The following is a 20,952-nucleotide window of genomic DNA, read 5'->3' on the forward strand; positions in this document are numbered from 1 at the left end:
AATGTTCGTTGTTCCATGACTTTTCCCTCTATGTCAGTAATACGCTGTTCGAATTTGACGTCACTCTGAGCAGTGGTTCTCTTTCTACAGCGTTTTGTAACTGGAACTTTAGTTATGGACACCCTTTATTTCCAGTGTCTTAAAACTGGGCACAGCAGTATAGTTTCACTGTCTCCAAAACGACAACTATACGCCTCTGCTTAATACAAAGTACATATCACCACTTGATGCGGCATTGACTTCCCTGTGCCGGGCTGTCGAGACTCACGTGCGGCTGCTGGTAGCTGCTCATGTGGTGCTGTTGTTGCTGCTGCTGCTGCGGCTGTTGTTGCTGTTGCTGCTGCGGCTGCTGCTGCTGTTGTTGCTGCTGTTGCGGAGGCGGCTGCTGTTGCTGCTGCTGGCCGTGCTGCTGGTGTGGGTTGATGGGTGGAATGTCGAACTCCTCGTCCCCGAAGCTCGGAGTGTGAAAAGTCTGAAATCACAACCGTCCAGCTAATGACGATGTAATCCTTTACAAGGCTAAAATCCTACGACCCTAACTAACAACAGCCCAAATATTGCACTCACATATTCCAGTTTATAGATTAATGCCAACAAAGTTTCACTGTCTACAATCATCTTCGCAGACACACAGTACTATAAAACTAAAAGTGGCCATACTGTGCCGCCCATTAGAAAGACTATCGGCACAACGGGTACAAACACTGGGAGAGAACAATCGTCAATTCAAAGACTGGTTTGAAGAGCACAAAGCTTTACCTGATATGACTATACTGGGGCTGGTATTCTTTTGTCTGTGTGCCATCTCGTTTGACTAATATACACGCAATCGAGAGGTGTTGCGTAACATATTATTAAAAGCCATATCAGTAGTTGTGGTCACTAATGCATGCTAGTGGGATGGCGCTCTACACGTAAACACTTTGTATGAATATCGGCCATGGAAGGCATTTTCATCAGACTCTGCGGTAGCGTAAGGGTTGACGTATCAACCTTTCTGAATTTGTCTCATTGGTAGGGCATGGGGCTTTACTGGAATAGTCATCTGCTAGCTGGGGAGATGAAGTTCATCTCTCCCCTTGATGGTACTCGAGAGACGTCAGATCGAGGCCCTAGCCACACAGCATTTCCATTTTTTTGTCGGCTGTGGTTTCAATTTCCCTTCTGCTTTTATTTCCACGAGAATCCATGATAACACAAAAAAAACTACAAAAGCACTCTTCACAGTGATCCACAGGGGTCAGAGACTCGCTTAATAAACTGAGCTGATGAAATATGAGAAACTCTATCTAAGTTACCTAATATGTCAAATGAAAACCAATGAAAATGGACCACAGATTTAGCTTCGAATGAATAAAGAGGTTCTACGTTATTTCCACGGACATCTGCGACTAGAAAATCTAGCGATATAGAAATATGCAATATGTTAAACGCTTTTAACTTGACAATTAATGTACATGAGAACAAGTTAGGTCCAGTAGAAGCCCTTGCAAATACAGGAGATATTGTATTTCGTTGGCGAAACGAGAAAATATAAAAATGTAGCAAATAAAGCAGTCAATAGGGAAAAGAGACATCTAAAAAGTGAGACTGGCAGAATGACAAAAATGGCAAAGCAGGAATGGCTAGACGAGAAATGCGAATGTTTTGAGGCACGCTTGACAACGAGATGGGTGACTACCGCGCATAGGAACTTTAAAGTGACCTTGGAGAAAAGATAGGTAGATGTATGAATATCAAGAGATCAGATGATTTCCACAGTCGTGGAATGGAAAAGTTACACCAGAGTTGGCAGGTTGTTGTAAAGAATGAAGGAGAATATTTATTGATGTCTAAAATCTCTGTTATGTGTGCCTGTTGCGTTTATTAAATTTATGAAAAAACGCTATGAACTTATGCACCAACACTATGATTCTCTAGTTGGAACTACTAAAAAGAAAAGGGAAAAGCTATGCAACAACCGGACGTAAATACAGTTTTGAAGTGTCAAGGTAATGATGTTTCTTAAGGCACAATGTGAAATGAGTTTCAACCTTCCACGTGAGTTAGTTACAACACTGCGGTATCCGTCCAGCTACAGAAACATAGCAATTCAACAAGGTGTCCTGACCGCAAAAAGCACCGGCAGTGAACAAATTATGTGACTATGGCTTTCGGTGAAATTCAGGTTAAAATGCATAGAAATCCAGCAATACTCATTTTTTGAACGCTGTGATGTACGACAGCCACTGCGGAACATGACTTCAGAGATGTAAAGAAATTAGCAGAAAGCTGTCTTTGACTGACTATAAATATCACTTTTCATATTCTACAACTTGTTGGGTTATGAAACAGGCCCCATTCTCGACACTCGAGGAGACAGTCCCTGGCACATAAATATCTGAATTGCAATTTCTTTTCATCGCAAGCAATTTGCATCAACGTCTCCTCGCTAAATGCGCCTACTATTTATACGCATGCTCAGATAAAACAAGTCGTTAGCTACTGAATAGCCGCCATTCAGTTAATAGCTTGTCCGCGATGACAGCCAGCCAGAGACAAAGATGTGTTGCGGCCTTTTCTCCAGCGCAGCACGGCAGAGGCATTCTGCGCGCCGCTACACGCGTCCCCGGCTCGTCAATACGGGGTAAAGCAGAAGCACCGTTAACAAAAGGAGCCCCCCTGGCAGCCTAGCAGAAACAGACTCCATGTCGCTCCAAACTACTGAACTTAATTCAACCTAAAGCAGCCAGCAGGCGGCCATTATTCAGATTCTCCACTTTCGCTGGTCGCAGAGAAATCCCAGCCATGTTCCGCAGCGAAATAAAATCTTCGTAATTCCGCCAAAATTGGGAACGGAAAAAAGGGCGCCACATAAGATACAATGGTAACACGTGTCATTCTGTTTTATCCTCACTGCTCCTTTTAACATTACGGAAGGCGATAGCCCGGCTTTACGTCCCTTTTTAGGGCCACCTCCCCTCTTTTTCTGGAGGAAAATCTCCCTTAAAACAGAAATAAGAGGGTGGTGCCGGCTCTATAGAAAACGAGAAAAAGTTTATATTGCCCATTCGTCTCGCAATTTCAATACTTTAGCTTACCCCTCCTTTGGACATCGATCGATTCCTTCCTCAGTACTAATTCACCGAAGCAGGGCGCACAGAACAGTAAATTACGTATTGAATTGCAAACATTTGCCCTCGTCTAGTTTACGTTTACGAATGTTACTTCTACTCGTGACTCTAAAACAGCTGGAAAGAAACGATAACGAAACTCAGAAATAGACGTTCTTCCGGAGGGCAACATTTAGTTTGTGCCCTCCCACACCATAGCGTTTGCAGCACCTCTTTCTACGAAGCTGTAGAAAAATGAACACACCGGTATTCGCGGCTTTTAAGTGTATGGTTACTTTTTTGGTCATATTTTACTAAACGAAATATTTACAAATTCGGGTGAGAAATAATTACTGTAAAAGCACTTGTGAGAAAGATGTTGCGTTGAAGTGCACAGTCCATCTTTAAAATATCTATTACACATCCGTCGGAGGACTACTGATGTAAAAGTCCGAGGGCACACTGAAGGAGAACATAGTCAGATTGGTAACTTCATTTGCCTCGAGCGAGGCGGTTCAGTGCTTCTAAAATAGGACTCTTATTCGGGAGCGACGTGTTTCCGTTCGGCCATCATAATTTTGACTTTCCGCGGTTTCCCTGCGTCACTTGAGGGGAATTCTAGGGTGGTTCCTTAAACATGACCAAAAAGGATTTCCCGTCACGTCTTCCTTCAATCAGAGCGCGCGTTTGTGTGTGTGTGTGTGTGTGTGTGTGTGTGTGTGTGTGTGTGTGTGTGTGTGTCTCTTTAATAACCCCTACGTCAACAGGATGTTGAAATTTAACCTCTCTACCTTACTTTTCTTTCCGTTTTATTCCAGTTGGTCAGACTTCTCTCACAGCATCATGCGAACCAAGAAAGCCACAGCGTTACTGCTGTGTTTGACATCGGCCCAGGGCATGACGCTAGTCGTATGTAAACATTGCTGGAAACCTTAGCCGTCCTGGCTGTACAGAGACTAGGGGCGCTGGAGGCGACAGGGATGGTGCTGACGTCTTTCAAAAAATCACCTCGTCTGCCGCATCAGGAGTGATGGCGCTCCAGCACGTCACGCCATGTGTCCCTCCTACGGCGATTCATGTGTTTGCTTTTCCTGGCAGAGGAGAGGAAGAGAGCCATTTGTTAATAAAGACGCGCAAGTGCTTCTGACTGAAAGTACACAGAGCTTGTCAAGAGCACATTCGAACCACACGTGAATCCATCATGTGGGGACCTCATACAATGGCAGCCCTAGTAGTCTATGCATACACGACACGACCTACGTATACAGCATTTTTATCAACTCGCTGAAGGACATTGAGAGTCAGATGTTTCCGTAGAGCTTCCCAGAAGACCAGGAATGCCAACTTCGCCTATCTAGTACCTATGGCCGGCGTGGAGATAGGAGCCGGGATCCAGTTGTAATTCTGTTTCCGGCACCGAGGAGGGATCTTATAGGAACTACCATGCCTCGACCAGCGGTTAACTTTCAAAAAAAACACTCCATTCCACAACGCACTGATACGCCAGTCTACAACGTACTGATTCGACTTAAGAGCAGTATGGAGGGAACTAGAGTGTAGAAAATTTCCTGCCTCTATCTGTAACCTGGCCCAAATTATACGCTCTCCAAAAGAGCAACTATGGCTCCCACGAATCAGTTCAACGTACCAGTCAGATTCGTTTAGAATGCAAGTCTTTTCTTTCTTACTTATACACCTCTTGAGTTTATTATCGAGCTGTTACGTCAAACGAAACGTCCGACTATACTCTTTCAGTTTTATTTTACTTGTGATATATTGCCGTGTTCAAGTCAACCTTGGGACTGAGGAAAGCTTTACACTAATGTGACACAAGCCATGGGGTAGCGATATGCACATATAAAGATAGCGGTAGTGTTGCGTACACAAGGTATAAAAGGGCAGTGCTCTGGCGAAGCTGTCATTTGTACCCAGGTGATTCATGCGAAATGGTTTCCCACGTAGTTATGGCCGCACGACAGGATTTAACAGACTCTGAACGCGGAATGATAGTTGGAGCTGGTTGCTTGGGGCATTCCATTTCGGAAATAGTTAGGAAATTAAATATTCCGAGACCCACAGTATCACGAGTGTGCCAAGAATACCAAATTTCAGGCATTACCTCTCACTACGGACAACGCAATGGCCGACGGCCTTCTCTTAACGACCGAGAGCAGCGGCGTTTGCTTAGAGTTGTCAGTGCTAATAGACAAGTAACAATGTGTGAAGTAACTGGGGCGTACGGCGAACGCATCCCTTTGGACAGTGCGGCGAAATTACAAGTGCTAAACCGTTGCCTGGTCAGATGAATACCTATTTCTGTTAGTAAGAGCTGATGGAAGGTTTCAAGAGTGGCGCAGACCCCATGAAGCCAGGGACCCAAGTTAACAACAAGGCACTGAACCGATCATCAACTGAAAATTGTTATGGTCGGGTGCTTGGAGTCCATTTGTAGTGACCTCGTGTTCCCAAACAATGATGAAATTTTTTTATGAATGACAATGCGCTATATCACCGGATCACAATTATCCGCGATTGGTTTGAAGAATATTCTGGACATTTCGAGCGAATGATTTGGTACCCAGATCGCCACATGAATCCCATCGAACATTTCTTGGACATAACCGAGAGGTCAGTTCGTGCACAAAATCCTGCACCGGCAACACTTTCGCAATTATGGACGGCTATGCAGGCATCATGACTCAGTGTTTCTGTAGGGGACTTCCAACTACTTGTTGAGTCCTTGCCACGTCAAGTTGCATGGCTTTTGTCGCCTCAGTGTACATTATGTATCGTGAGAATAATGATGTGTAAAACAGCATCGATTCAAAATCTTCCACAAATATTTGCATAGTATCAAAATTTCTCTTACTTCACGGGCAAGTGATGTACACTTTATTTTGTTTATTGTAAAGGATGGATAACTACAAGAGAATATACGAGAATTACTTCATTGTTTGAACGTTGCCACCTTTTTATACCATTTTCTTTGAAAATAATTTCTCCATTCCCTATATTTAACAATATTCTCTCGATATTTCACTCTGTCTTTAGTGATCACGCGATGTGTGTGTTGCCTCGCTCCCATCGTACATTCTTTATGCACAGTTAGCTTCGGTAACTAGCCCAGTCGGTCGCAGAAACTTTCTCTACCCGACTTTATGTGCATAGCTCGACAGACGTCACGCCCAAAAGTGTTTATCTCTATTGTCCGCACCAGGTCACCCGTTTTGTGATTATTTCTTGTAATGGAGTACTTTATCGAATTTAAGAGCATTGTACCAAAAGTACCAGGCTTAAGGCTATTGTTATTTATTGGTCTGGGGCGGAAGTTCGACAGATCTGTATTTACGGTGAGAAACATTATTTGCCAGCCCGTCTGAAGCGGCGGTAACGCGCAGGCGACCTGCAGCAATGGCTAGGAGAACATCCTTTCGAGTTGCATTAGAGTTTGGAGCAAGCACTAAGCGGGATTATAAGATTGTAGCTGTTCGTGGCACAAATATTTACGGAGGGGACCGGTGAGAGGGCTTGGAGATGATCATTAAAAGTTTTGGCAACAGTCAGTGATGAGTGAGCACCATTATTCCACAGCCCCGCCGACTCCTTTCAGCTGTTACAAACTCTTCGAATTACGTGCTCGCGGAAGAGCGCCGCCGTGCATCAGCACACGAGAGAAGCTTCCAGTGGGGGGTGAGGTAGTGAGGGAAACAGGGAGGCGCCCTTACAATGCGCGTGGCTTGGCGGTACGCTTAAGAGGGCGAAGAAGCTTCCCGCTGCCAGGAACAATTAAGCTTGCACAACGCTGAACGTACGAACTTACTATTTCAAAAAAGTCCTCAGTGTTATGTTATTCTTTCTGCCACACTGCAGTAACTGCACATCTCAGACAGCGCAACCACTGTACCAGCGCCTATGGACTGAAGTCCTTCTGCGTCGGATGAATAGATAAAGTAAGAAAAGATTTCAATAAGTAAGAAAAGGTTCCAACGGACAGTTACAGGGAGCTCTCCGCATCACCATTTTGTGGTCATGGCGTTCGGTATTTAAACTCCTGCAGGGAAATACAAAGTACTAAGAGTGGTGTACAATACAGGACTGATTTTGTTATAGCTAGTTTAATAAAGCATAAGAATTTCTTAGTTATTTGTTCCTTAGCGTTCTTGTTACCTTACGTAAGTCGTATCAGACGAATTGTTGAGTAAGCTTACGGTGTGTTCAGTTGTGAGGTAGCAGCCACTGTCCAGGCGACAAAAACAAAGCGGTCTTCAACTTGAATGTAAAGCTTTATTGAGACCGATATTACACTGTCAAATTTTCTTAGACGAAGTTTCTTTGTCGCATAAAATTTGATAGTGTAATAAGGAACTTTGTCAAAGTTAGGCCTCGGTCAAATTTTCTTCGATCAAATCTAACTCCTCACCTTATATTTGATCAAAGAAGGCGTTCGTCCTCTGTTTACTGCATGGATAAATGTAACCACTTAGAGCGCTAGCATCACTGCAGCTGTCCGACATTTAATGTTTATCAACATGGCTTCGAAGTTTACATGCTGCGTCGCATATACAACGAAACAGCTAGAAATGTACGAGGCAGATTGAGCACTGTATAACTTGCGGCATCCCGAATACAAAAATAAAACGAATTGAGGCGGCCATTGGCGTGAAATGCGGACAGAATGTACCCCCTAGAATGTAAAGGAGAAAATCTAGAAAGTTTGTAGAAATAAAATTATTTCTTAATGGTTACAGTGTGTACGAAACAGTTATTTACCTTCACACACACCTCCTTCAGTACTTTATAAATAGCTTCACGCGGTTCTGATATTATTTTCGTCAAAGTACACTGCGTTATTGGAGTGCCATACTGTAAACTAGATTACCTTTCTCCTCTTGCAAGAAATCGCGATTTTACGGTAATAAGTCTGTCTTTTGCAGATGAAGCATTTGTGAGGTGGGTATTCTGCTTCGTAATATGAGGAGCCACTTTCTGAAGCATGTATTGAAACGTACTCTCGTCCTTTCTAGAACATATATTGAAACGTACTTTCGTCTCTTCACAAATAATTTTGTTACGGCCTTAACGTGCTCTACTTGCAGATCCCGTAACCGATTTTCTTGGATCCGACTTACACAGATGATTATCGGGTCGCCTTTAATTTTTCACACGCACAGGTAATGGGCAAAGTGAACGTCACAGTAAGTCAAAAAGTACTAGCTCCGATTGGGAATTGATCCCTATACACTGACATTCATAGGCTGGCATTTATCGAGTATTCCATGACAATACACGACTTATTCTATAATGAGGAACCTAAGATCGTGAATTAAGTTCGCTCTCCGCTTACACTACCGATGTGTAAATGATTCAACGTCAAACCTCGGTGAGAATGGGCTTACGTACAGAAGGAAAATGAAGATTAGGCTTTAACGTCCCGTGAACGATGTTGTAATTAGAGAATGAACATGAGTTCGGATTAGGCGAGTAAGGCAAGAGGGAAAACATACTGGTGAAGCCATGTTTAGGAGAAGAATTAAACGCTTTATAATCTTCGAAAGAAAACAATAGCGTGGTACTGAAGTCCGAGTAGTTGTATATATCAGGCTGCACACGAACGGTTGACACGACGTGGTTCGCTGTATCAGCAAGGTTTATAATAACTGTGGGATGATGGATAGGCAATCTCAACAGCTTTTTCAATGAAAGGTGATGCATAGATGATGATGGATACTCTTCATTAACACAAAATTGCACTGGTTTCAAAATAAAAAAAAAAGAATATGTGTTGTTGCAATTGTGTCGACGAAGGAAAACAACTGCTAGAAGTAACAGCAATACAAAGAAGCGAATTGCTAGAAGAAGAGTAAGAACTCAACTTTCACAAAGTTACACATTTTCCAAACAATAGTGTTGCCCTCGGTTCAATAAACAGTTTGAATAAATTGGGTCGCTATGAATCGTGTGGAGCGACCGACCGCAATTGTCATTCGACCCTCGTCTGTCCGTGTATAAGTAGCCTCACAACAAACGCAGAAAAAGCTTGACAGCCAACCCTAGGATAAATTTCTTTCCCGTTAATCACCAGCATGCGATGACGCTGCACAGTAGAAATTTATTCATGATTAATCTCAGACTAAAAAAGAAAACCAAGTCTAAAACAAGATTACAGCGAAGTATAATAAATGAGGATGTAGTTAATAGGACTATATAAAATATGTGCTGAATAACTGGAAGGAACTAGTTGCCGATATACGAGAAGACTGTTAACAACTCGTTTCCATGAAAGTGATTCCGTGTTTAGATGCTGTCAAAAATGTACTGCAGAACGAGGACGCAGAGAAAAAATCTTTTTTTGTGGTTTGCAACAGGTTTTTAAGCACATGATCATATTTACAAGGATTGTAGTCGTAAGAAACATTTCCTGCCATCAGTTAAACACATTTTTTTTCACAGGGTAACTTTCTTTAACTTATATCTTAAAATAAGACGAACGCCAACAAAAATAAAACAAGGGTCGAATTCAGTCAAGCGAGGTTGTGGGAATTAGATTAGGACAAGAAACATCATAACTAGTAGATAGCAGCAACGCTTCAGATTCGAAGGAACAGACTGCTGTGAACTTGGAGGCGTTTTCCTAAATCCCCGTTATTCTCCAAGTAATGAGTCAAGTTGTTTCTCTGTCAGGAGCAAAAGTACTTTTGAGTGAACCTTCTATGTTTTCAAGAAGTGTGAGATGCCACGGAAGTTGTCCAAGCCAGGTTTGCCACCATTTTTGTAAAGAGGCTGTATCAGGGCTGATGTACAACCACACGACAGTTGTTCTGCTTCCCAAGTCGTATGTAGGATCTCTTTTACGAGTAACTTATTGATTTCTTTTTCACACAGTTATTGCGTTTTTGCGTAGTGCTGTGTTGCTCTCTAGGGACTGGATGGTCCGCCTGATTTCCCCTCTCATGAGTGGGGATAATTGTGACACACTGAGTGCACAGACTGTTAGTAAACCATCAGGAATGGTAGCACGTCAAATGAGTTTTCTGCCATTTTCATGTATGAGACCTTGCTCCAGGTAAATACTAGCAACTGGCTTTTTACGCTGAAACTAGTTGTGTAACTAAGTAGAGGTCTTAATAAAGATTACAGCCTGTGGAAAAATATGTCCTTCATTCAGCATCCTCTAGTCTTCTTTAGCGCTTCCGTGCCAGTGCGATTCACTACTATCTCAAGGACAATGACTTGACCTAAATTCTTCGAGTATAAAATTTTATTTGCATGCTCCACATCGAATTGTTAAATAATTTATCCTTATTCGTGGGCATCACACAGTCATGTATATTAAGTAAAATTTTAACTAATAAATGTCGAACTGCAGGTACAAAGAATGGATTAAAAACGTAGTTTCAGTGATCCAGTGCATGATGGAGATACTGTAACGCAGCACTGCATGCTTCGTCAGTCACGTTAAGTTTAAACGTTCGTTATTGGTTCGTTCTCATCTGTCAGGTACCTGGCGGCCATGGATGGACTTACCTTCCAACTAACGGCGCCAACTCTAGGGGTAGTGTACTATTTTAGCCTGTGAGGATTTTCCTTCAGTGAACACAAGAAAGAGCACTGGACACGAATCACGAGTTATGGATAGCGAGACTCGGTTATTAGGAATGGCAGTGTCTTGAGCAAGCTATTCTGCGTCTGAGACACAACTTTCGTGCTTTGTAACGCAATGCCTAGGTAGCTGCGTAGTGTAATAGTGTTGATACACGTCGCAGAGAAACGACGACAGGCAGCTCCACATCAACAGACTATGCGAACGCCGCCAAACGACGTTAACAGGTTAATGACCGGTCGGTCTCAATCGAAAGTGGACGTGCGGCCAGGATTACGGACGGCTCGCTACCCTAACGTCACTAACGCATGGCAGTTCATTTTATGCCAGCTTTCCAGTTGAAAGTTCCTACCTTAGTTCCTTAACAAATTGCTGACATTTAAAGGAATTAGTACGAGAGCAATACTACCTATAATCTGCAATAGAGGGGCTGTTGCGTTGTGCTGCTGTCCAATATTCTCATCAACTTATGTGTAGTATCGCAATTCCTCGAACGTCATTGTTCGAGGGATATATATACTGTCACTGTTCGAGGGATATGTATATATAGGGATTGCGATACTACACATAGCTTGATGAGAATATTGGACAGCAGCGCAACGCAACAGCCCCTCTACTGCAGATTATAGATAGTATTGTTCTCGTACTAACCCCTTTCAATGTCATCAGTTACTTAATGAACGAAGGTAAGAACTTTCAACTGGAAGGCTGGCATAAAATGAACTGCCATGCGTTAGTGACGTTAGGGTAGCAAGCCGGCCGTAATCCTAGCCTCACATCCTCTTTCGCTAGAGAGAGAGAGAGAGAGAGAGAGAGAGAGAGAGAGAGAGAGAGAGAGAGAGATAAAAATAATAGTTTCAACCTCGTGTTGTTTCTGATGACTCGTCACATCGTTGAGAGGTGAAGGCTAGGTTAAAACGTCAACTGAAAAGATTCGATCCCGCGACCCTCTGGTTCCTGGCACGCGCTTTAACACTAGATCCACAGGCCCTACAAATATACAGGTAGTTTATTTATAAGTTTTGATTGAGTTTGTGAGTATAATACTATGTGACATATATGACCTAACCTGTTGACTCAATTGACTTAGAAGCTTAAATTTTTGACGCCACTAAGGAACCGTAGACCTCAGTATATGACATATATGTCAGTTCGATACCTGAACACATTCCTGAGGAAAAGGCGTCTTAACAGTCGGACAGACAGACAGACGGACAACAAAGTGATCCTATAAGTCAGGGATTCCTAAGCTTTTTCTTTGACGCAACACTTTGAGGATCCTGATACTTTGATGGAACATCTTGTTTATTTCGAACGTTAATAGAAATTTTAAACATAAGAAAAACTTGTTTTATTCTGTGGTTACTTCAATTTTAAATCATGACTAATAGTACTGAAATCATAATAAAATTAAAAATATGATTATTATCGTCAAAATGTCGAAAAAAATCGCAGTATATTATTAATAGTGTTTCACAGAACACTTACTCATTTCCCTTGGAAAACAAGCGTTCCGCGGGAAACAGTTTGGGAAACCGTGCTGTAAGGTTTCCGCTTTTATCGATTGAGGTACGGAACCCAAAAAGGAAATATTTACATTATACCTAAAGAACAGATGTCTTCTTAGAAACTGTATGACGCTGGAGTCGTCGTCCCTACCCTGGATGTGGTGCAGGCATCTACAGTTCTCTTAAAAATTTCGGTGAGTTACAATTCCAGACGGATAAGCATACGTCTTGTGGAAGATAAAATTGCGTGAGCTCACACATGAACTACAGGATCACGAGGAGATTCTAGACGAACAATAGGTCAAAAGATACACGATCTAAGATTGACGGACACTGAAACAACAAGAATTTTTATCTCCGACGTTTGAGCAGGGAGTGTTTGAACCGTGAAAATATGACATGTTTATATCGGAGAGGAAGCCCGAAGCTCCGCTGTGATGCTGTCGAGGGTCAGAGACAGTAAACGAAAGTGGCAGCAGGCCTCTGGAGCGACGGGAAACAGCAAACGTAACGTCTGTTTTGCCATGTCTTTGAAGCATAGAAGACCTGACGCTGTCAGACTGCGGGAAACAGCCTGACAGTTGACAGTGCCCGTCCTCGGAAATGCGATACAGTCTGCTGACGTTTGGCGACCTCCATTTCCTCCGCTGATAAAAACCTGTTGTGTCGGCAGAACACAGATGAGTTTCTATAGGTTTTACAAATGCGGATGCGCACAGACTTTGCTTCTCTGTTACCTCTGCTTACTGACGCACAGTAGGACATTATGCGTACGCTGGGATCAAATGTCAAATAATAAATGCCACAGGAAGAAAGCGACGGAAACAGATAACAATGAGGTTACTGTAAACTAAGTTTTTGTATCTGAAAGCGATTGCTTTTTCTTTAGAAAACAATTATAAACTTCCGGTTTGTACGCACATCATTACGTAGCTCGTTCGAAGGTAACAGAAAGAGAGATAGATAACCAAACATCGATAAAAATATCCAGCTTACAGATACTATGTATTATAGCCTGGAAGGTTACCTGCCAGGTTATCTTTCCACCTATTCGGTGTTGTTCATAACAGTGAAGACTCGTTAAGTTCTTCGCTAATGTGCAACTCAATCTTCTGTGGTACATTGATCACGTACTTAGTTTTGTGTTTACATCAAGTGGGGGTTGACGTATTAAAAACATATTTCCTTGCGACGTGGCACAAATGGTGTACAAGGCAAGTGGGTACTAATTCATTAGGCTCCTATGTTATTCTGAGCAATTAACCTTCAGAAACAGGTTCAGTGCTTGTCTACCAGGGCATCAATAGCGAAAATAGGAAAACAGGCCTTATAAAGATGTTTGCAAAATCTGCTCCTCTGTAAAAATTGAATACAGAATTTAAAATCTGGTCATTCTGAGCAGAAACGGCTGACCCGACACTGCAGATTCACAAGTATTTTTTACGGCGCTGTAATAAAAACAGTAATCGCTAGTAGACTCGCAACCATCATCAAGATGGTTTGCAACTATCATCAGAAATTCTGGTTTGTGCACGCTTCAGTGATTTCTTAAACGTTCGATGACTGAAAACATTTGAGATCTGTTTTAGCTAAAAAAGAAAAAAAAATCAACGAAAAAGTACAACTGCCTTAAAAGTATGAAAGATGATAACGTAGCCAAGTATTTATTTGAATAGGGAGATACTTATTGATCGCCGGATACAACTTCCATTCCGGTTACTATATGAGGATCAACAAACATTCTCAAAAGAAATGTAAAGAAATTTATTTTCCCAGAAAACCAAAAGTATCTAATAACAGACACACACTGTAATAACAGAACAGCGAACGATGTAACCAAAGCGTGAGTAGAGAAAGTAGTGTGGTGTGACGTAGCCGGGTGATGTTCGTACTTCATCATGTGAATGGATGGCTCCGTTTCCTTTTGTTAGTAGATGGCATGGCCGAGAATTTATGACCTGACGCTGCGGGCGGGACAGGGTGATTGATTTGACAGCGCTCAGAAAACATTCTAATACGTGTTTCGAGGCTCAGCATTGATTGCAGGTGGGATGACCGCTCAAATGACCACGGAAATTTACAGGCAAAACAGCACTGTGGATCGTGCAATACTCACAATAGGCGAGGAGTGTTTGTCTCGTAGAATAATTCAGTGCTATGGTGAAAAAGAAAGGGAAAAAAACGAGGACACGAACAAATGTGAGTAACATTTACGTCTTTTTGTAAGACTACGAAAATGATTTCATAACGAAGGCCGCGGTCTACAATCCGCTAAAGCCTCTGCTGTTCCATTTGAACTAACCGCTGAGAGAAAAGGAGGAGAGAGAGAGAGAGAGAGAGAGAAAGAGAGAGAGAGAGAGAGAGAGAGAGAGGGAGGGAGAGGGAGAGCATAGTGTTGTGTGCGGCGGGAGTTTCAGATTGTAAAAATTCAATTTATCATAACTTTACATAAAGGGAATTTTATGGAATTTTTTGTTTTTTACCGGTCGTGAGATAGACGCTCACATCTTGGGCCGCACTGATACTCTCGGCCACATGCTCCCACCGGATCGCGGATTGGACACCCCTGCATTAAATGACAGGCCTATTTTAGCATTCTCCTCTATGTCACTCCTAACTTCTGGTTTCTCCGAAGACGTTAATTTTCTCCGCATCTACGCTATTCAACTAACTTAAGAATATATGTTTCTATATTTAAAACATGCTTAAGAACTAGAAAATATTAATAAATATAAAAACAAGCACCATATGTTTTCCTGCAGTTTAAGACTTTACAGCTCTTACCATACGTAATGATTTCTTGGTACGTATTTTGTTTCTTGGTGCACTTAATGTACAGACTAGTTGTCAAACAACGTAAGAAATAACAATTTCACGGTGTTTCCTTTTCAAGTGTCAACTTATAGGCCACATTTCAACTACTAGCGCATTTGTAAACTCGTGTAATTACTGACCACATCCACACACTCAACTGCGTGAAGCACTCTCTGCGTATTGCAAATAAGTTCACAAATAACGAAGAAAATTACATTTTTTATGTTTTTACACTTTGATTCTGGACCTGGACATGGGCCAAATTCTGTGTGCATAATACAGCCTGAAATACTTCGGATCTCTGATTATACCTACATAGAACTGACCGAAAGGGAAGTGGAATGCTTGTAACTACTAGGACGCTGCAGTTTATATTCGAAACAGGTTACTTACAAAAGGCACAAGTGTGTTGGATCCGTGTAAGGCTGAATTAAGACACAGTATGGAGCCACGAATCAGGACGGCATTTCCCTCGGCGTATGTCACTCGTTGTCACTCTACCATATACATATCAATACACTGATTTTTAAGGTTGTGGTAGTTTTGAGTGTGCTCACTGAAAAGTGAATATTTTGTTTTTACTTGTATTAGCGTGCTTTAGAGTACGCTGCGATTTCCAGGTAGATAGCTTTCGTAAAATCACTGTACCACTAAGACCAATGTAATTATGAGATCGGAATCACGCTCAAAGAACGCTGGGAACCACCAACAAAAACAGGTAGTCGGGGGACGTTAAATGCCACAAATATCCACGACAGGACTAAAAGACGAAACCTTCCAGTCACGTCAGCCGCCTTCTACGGCACGGCTGATTTGCCTGGCAGCCTATTTTTATTCTGAAAACGTATTGCGATTATCGCGGTAGCCTTACTTCTAGTGGGCGGGGTTCAATAATAAGTGAAAGGCAAGAGTGCGAAAACTTCTAAACTGTAAAGAAACTCTTAAAGCGGATCAGGAGAATTTCTTTCTCAGCTATCAGCTTAAGAGTCACGTAACACGACGTTTTCGAATTCTGACCCTGTTGGCCGCAAGCTGGACGGCGGTAAAGCTGCGGAATCTGGAGTGCCGGGCACGTAGGCCGCTGACCAAACGCAGAGACGTGCGGACCAGCAGCGGCTAACAACGGCCTGCAAGGAATGCGCGCCGATTTCACTACATTTACGGACTACAACAGCCGATTGCGGTTGCCGGGACGTCTCGTCAGCAGATGTAACCTCGCTCTTTGGCGTGTACGCGACTGTCATTTTCCTTATGAGTGGAAAAAGGCGTAGAACTACAAGCGCTGAACAACACTTCGTATGGAGCAAAGAAATCTCGTTTTGTTAGGAACTGGATAGCGGCGGCCGTATAATTATTTCTTCAAAGAACGACAGGTCATCTAAAACGGAGGACGCCATTGGCGCTTTCCTGAAGAAGAGAGAGCTGCGACAACTGTCTGTGATTAGGACGTAATGGTTCAAAATGGTTCAAATGGCTCTGAGCACTATGCGACTTAACTTCTGAGGTCATCAGTCGCCTAGAACTTAGAACTAATTAAACCTAACTAACCTAAGGACATCACACACATCCATGCCCGAGGCAGGATTCGAACCTGCGACCGTAGCGGTCACGCGGTTCCAGACTGAAGCGCCTTTAACCGCACGGCCACACCGGCCGGCCACGTAATGGTTAATCGCATGGCAGTTTGTTAAGTAAACCCTGACTGACATCTCTATAATTAGCGCTTAGAGACGAAAGACAGAAACTGTAACGAGCAAGGGCTTTTTTGCGTCAAAAAATACGATTTCTCAATGGAAAACTACTTCACTTGCTGTGGCGTTATATCATTGATTCTATACAATGTTCGTCACAGTACATCCGCTGAAATAAACCAATATAGTCTAAATAATACATTGCCTTAAAAAAAAGTGAAGCACCCAGAAGACACGGTCGGAGGTCAATGTAACTTCGTACACGTACACACAATCAGCGAGTGCGTGAATGAATAGAGTTCCAATTCTCTGCAACAAGTAGAACGGCCATGAGAGTGCATTAGTGTTGTTCGTGTTTAGTTTTGTCACCAGATCCGGTAGGGTATATAAGGGGCGTGAACAGCATCAGATGTTGAGTGATCACTGAAGGACACGGAGATGCCGTGTACCTGTGTAAGGCAGCGTAATCAGTACCTGACAGTGTTTGAAAGGAGCCTCATTGTCGCTCTCATTTTAGTCTGCTGGTCGAGTCGAGGCAACATCCAGATTTGTGGGGCATTCGGATGTGGCAGTGTCCCGATGCTGGACTGCATAGGAACATGAGGCTGGACATAGTCGTCGTCAAGATTCCGGCCGACCGCTTCAGACCGCTACAAAGGAGGATCACCGTATTTTGCATCAAGCACATCTTAGTCCCTTCACGTCTGCGCCTGTCATCCGAAATCAGGTAATGGACTCCCTGCAACATTGTGTCATCCTGCACCATTGTTCGGAGAATATCAGTAGCTGGACTTTGGAATTGCCGCCCCATATGTAGGCTGGCGTTAACACCGCAGCATAAACGGCTGCGTTTGGCGTGGTGCCGTGACCGGGTAGCATAGAATGCTGGTGAACGGCATCGCATTGCATTCAGCGACAAATCTCGGTTCTGCACTGTCAGGGTAACCATCGTCGGTGAGTATGGCGGCGAGCTGAGGAAATGTCTCATTCTACCAGTGTTCTGGAGAGGAACAGCGGTGTTACTGCTGGCGTCATTGTGTGGTGAGCCATCGGGTATGACTTCAAGTAATAGCTGGCAGTGATTGTGACTCTGACGCCGTGACGGTACGTCACAGACATCGTCCGTCCTTATACGTTACATCTCACGCGACAGTATCATGGTGCCATTTTTCAACAATTCAATACTCGTCCAAACATGGCACGTGTCTCCATGAACTGTCTGCTTGATGCTGAGGTACTCCCGTGGCCAGATCTCTGCTCTGTAGAACGTTTGTGGGACCAGCTCTGACATCAACTTCGTCCTAGTGCCGGTATCTAGGATATCAAGCACCAGTTGAAACAGGTGTGAGCCAGCTTATCTCAGGAGAGGGTACAACGACTTATGACACCCTCACCAACAGAATCAGTGCATGCATCTAGGCCAGAGGAGGTGCAACGCCAAACTGATGACAGGGCTCATACACTCCAGCTCTTTGTAAATTTGACTCGAGGCAGTGTACAAAGCACTTCGTTACAAATAGTTTCATTCGTCATATTCCAAGTTTGAAGCTCATCGTGACTGTACCACTTTCGCTTTTTTTGTGCTTTCGATTGACACATAACAAATCCTCTACAGTTAAATGACCAACAAACTTAGTTTAACAACTTCACTTATCCACAAGAATTAAAGTCTCCTCCCAGATAAAGTTTCTCCTGATGTTCCTGTGCAAGTTGTTTTTTTTGGTATCCCTTCAGATGTTCTCTCGCCTTCCTTTGCTTCCCTTAACTGTGTTCGTGCCATTCACACTTCAGCTTGGAAAATCTCTTGCTTGTAAGAGTATGTTGTATATGAGCAGTCGCTCTTCAGTTCATGCTAATAATACGTTATTTTTCGAGGTTGTCATTGTCAAAAGAAATCAAACACTGATCGTTCAATCACACACGAGTAACTGTAAATACACACTCCACCCCGAATTATTCTTAAAAATATATCCAGAATCGAAACGCGAATGTAGCAAATAATCACTTTCTCTGTCAGCTGCATCAAAAATATGTTTGAAACTTTATTGTGGTCTTGCTCGTATGTTCCCAATTATTACTGCACGCATTCCTCACTCGCCCACGTCATTCTATTAAGCCGTGGGACTTCTCATTTTTTGCTAACAATGTTTTACATAAAAAACCAAATTCACATTAAAACATATAATGCACTCTTCCTAACACTTACGGTGAAGGTTTCTGGAATTCTAAGTTCTGCACTGGTGTCAGACTACAGAATGAAAGTTCCAGGATTACAAATTCTCATACCAGAGGAATAGGACCATGTTCTACAAGGCACTGTGCATTCAAATCAAATCCAAGTTTACTTTGACTCTTGTACTTGTTTTTAATATGATTTCACAGATGAGTGCTCTAGAATTGGCCACCGACCCATAAAAATGGTATATTAATTTATATATCTGTTTCTTGTCTTCGCTAAAAAATTTAGATACTTTACATTGACTGATATGTAATTTTACTGTGGACTAACCTCTTCATGAAACACTCATTACTGGTTATTATTATTACTGTCCTCATTAAATTACGGGGATTCGACTACTCTACGTCAGTTATGTTGTAGAGAGCCAACGACATAATCTCAGGGCTTCAGTTTTGTACCCTCACAGTTTTTCCTACTGAGCTTCAACACAGACCGAATATCTGTTCCCCTTCGTACCATTTCCAAGAGCTGGATAATCTGCAGTAATGGTGCTCAGCATTATGTCTGAAGAGCGGCAAGTATCTGACTTCGGATAGTCTGCAATTTTATTGTTTTCCAGACTGGGAGCTGAACTTTCTATCTTGTCATGAATGTGTGAACAACCTGCTTTACGTGTAACTGTTCAGAGTAGATGAATGTGATATGTGAGTATTGGGAGTATTGGGGGTACTGCTGTGTTTGTATAGTGATTGACAGGTGAAGAAGGAAGTTGGTATATGTTGAAACTTAGCGAGCACGAAGGCCGGCAGTTTAAAGTCCCCTTCATATGGATTAATGACCTCTTCAAGTGTATCTTAATCCGTTATTCCGTGAGACACTGCCGGGAAGTTTAGCACGTAATCCACTACGCTGGCATACAAAGTGGTGATCAGTGACTATACTGCACCTCTTTTCCCCTTGCTGTACAGAGTCTGACGATGGAAAAACTTACGACAACAGTGTCCTAACCACATAATTCTCGGTCACGAGTCACGGATGTGGTGTCAGAATTATAGCTGAAACGACAAATCACGGGGAAACGTAATAGCTGCTTGTAAATAACGCCTTTAACTTATCCTGTAAATAATCTTAATAATTTAATACAAAGTTTTAATGTTAGTCCATCAGCGAACCGTTCCTATCATTTATTATTGTACTACACATGCAGTAAACACTCCGCGCCAGACTTTTATGGTTCCCCGATTTAACTACACTCCATCGGCGAGGATACTGGATAGGTGCCGAGTCGCTGAAGCACATACTGTAGCTTAATATTTTCCAGACAACTGATCCTTCGATCCAGTTTTAAAGTCAGCGCTATTCTTGATTCAAAGTTTATTTCTGCGCTGCAGACGAACGTGCATCAAACTCGCTGGGGACCGAGCCAACGAACTCACGAATATCGTCGCGGGATGATGTGTATAACCGGACTCGTTCCCACACGAAAGCGCACAATAAATACTATTCAGATAGACGTTAATACCGTCTCAATAAAGTGTAACGCAAATCGCACGAATTACGTTTGACATTACGATGTCAGTAACAGCAGCTGGCAGAAGAATGCCTTCACAGCAAATGGCGGCCATAACGCGAACGCTAAACAGAGTGAATATAGAAGCAAGTTTACGACTATAAGGAACATAAACTGGTTTCTGGATAAGGTCTTTAGCAAGTTGGCAACACTGGCGGGAATGTATGTTCGAATTGTATTATGCTCAGAAACGCGTGTCTGCTTGGCTACCCAGAGCGCGTGTTCCTCCCCAGCACAATTACGTCGTAAAATTGTTAACTGCCAGACAGTTTGCGCACCAGAGTCGTAACTACCTGTCGGGGATGTATACGTTCGGATGGCTACACTACAGTGTTCATAGTTACTGGCAATTACGAGTGCTGATCACTTATTTGCACATAAAGCCCGACGTTACGTCGGCCTAGGGCATTCTTAACTATGCTTTTGCTGCCGAAGGGGACGGATGAGTGCCCTAGAGCAATCGAGACGAGTGGACCGCTTGCATGTTGCGATCGTTTC

The 20,952-nt window shown here is 42.8% G+C and overlaps 1 protein-coding gene across 5 annotated transcripts in view; it reads right to left on the reverse strand.

The window, feature by feature from the left end:
• The window catches only part of LOC126188996 (TOX high mobility group box family member 4-B-like), a 477,811-nt gene that overhangs the window by 68,924 nt on the left and 387,935 nt on the right, over positions 1-20,952 (reverse strand). For all 5 annotated transcript variants that reach the window (XM_049930833.1, XM_049930799.1, XM_049930816.1 and 2 more), the window contains one exon: positions 269-472. In XM_049930833.1, coding sequence (XP_049786790.1) covers positions 269-472 — 204 coding nt within the window. The remainder of the gene's footprint in view (positions 1-268; positions 473-20,952) is intronic.

Source organism: Schistocerca cancellata, chromosome 1 (genome assembly GCF_023864275.1).
Source record: "Schistocerca cancellata isolate TAMUIC-IGC-003103 chromosome 1, iqSchCanc2.1, whole genome shotgun sequence".
NCBI classification, from domain to species: Eukaryota; Metazoa; Arthropoda; class Insecta; order Orthoptera; family Acrididae; genus Schistocerca; species Schistocerca cancellata.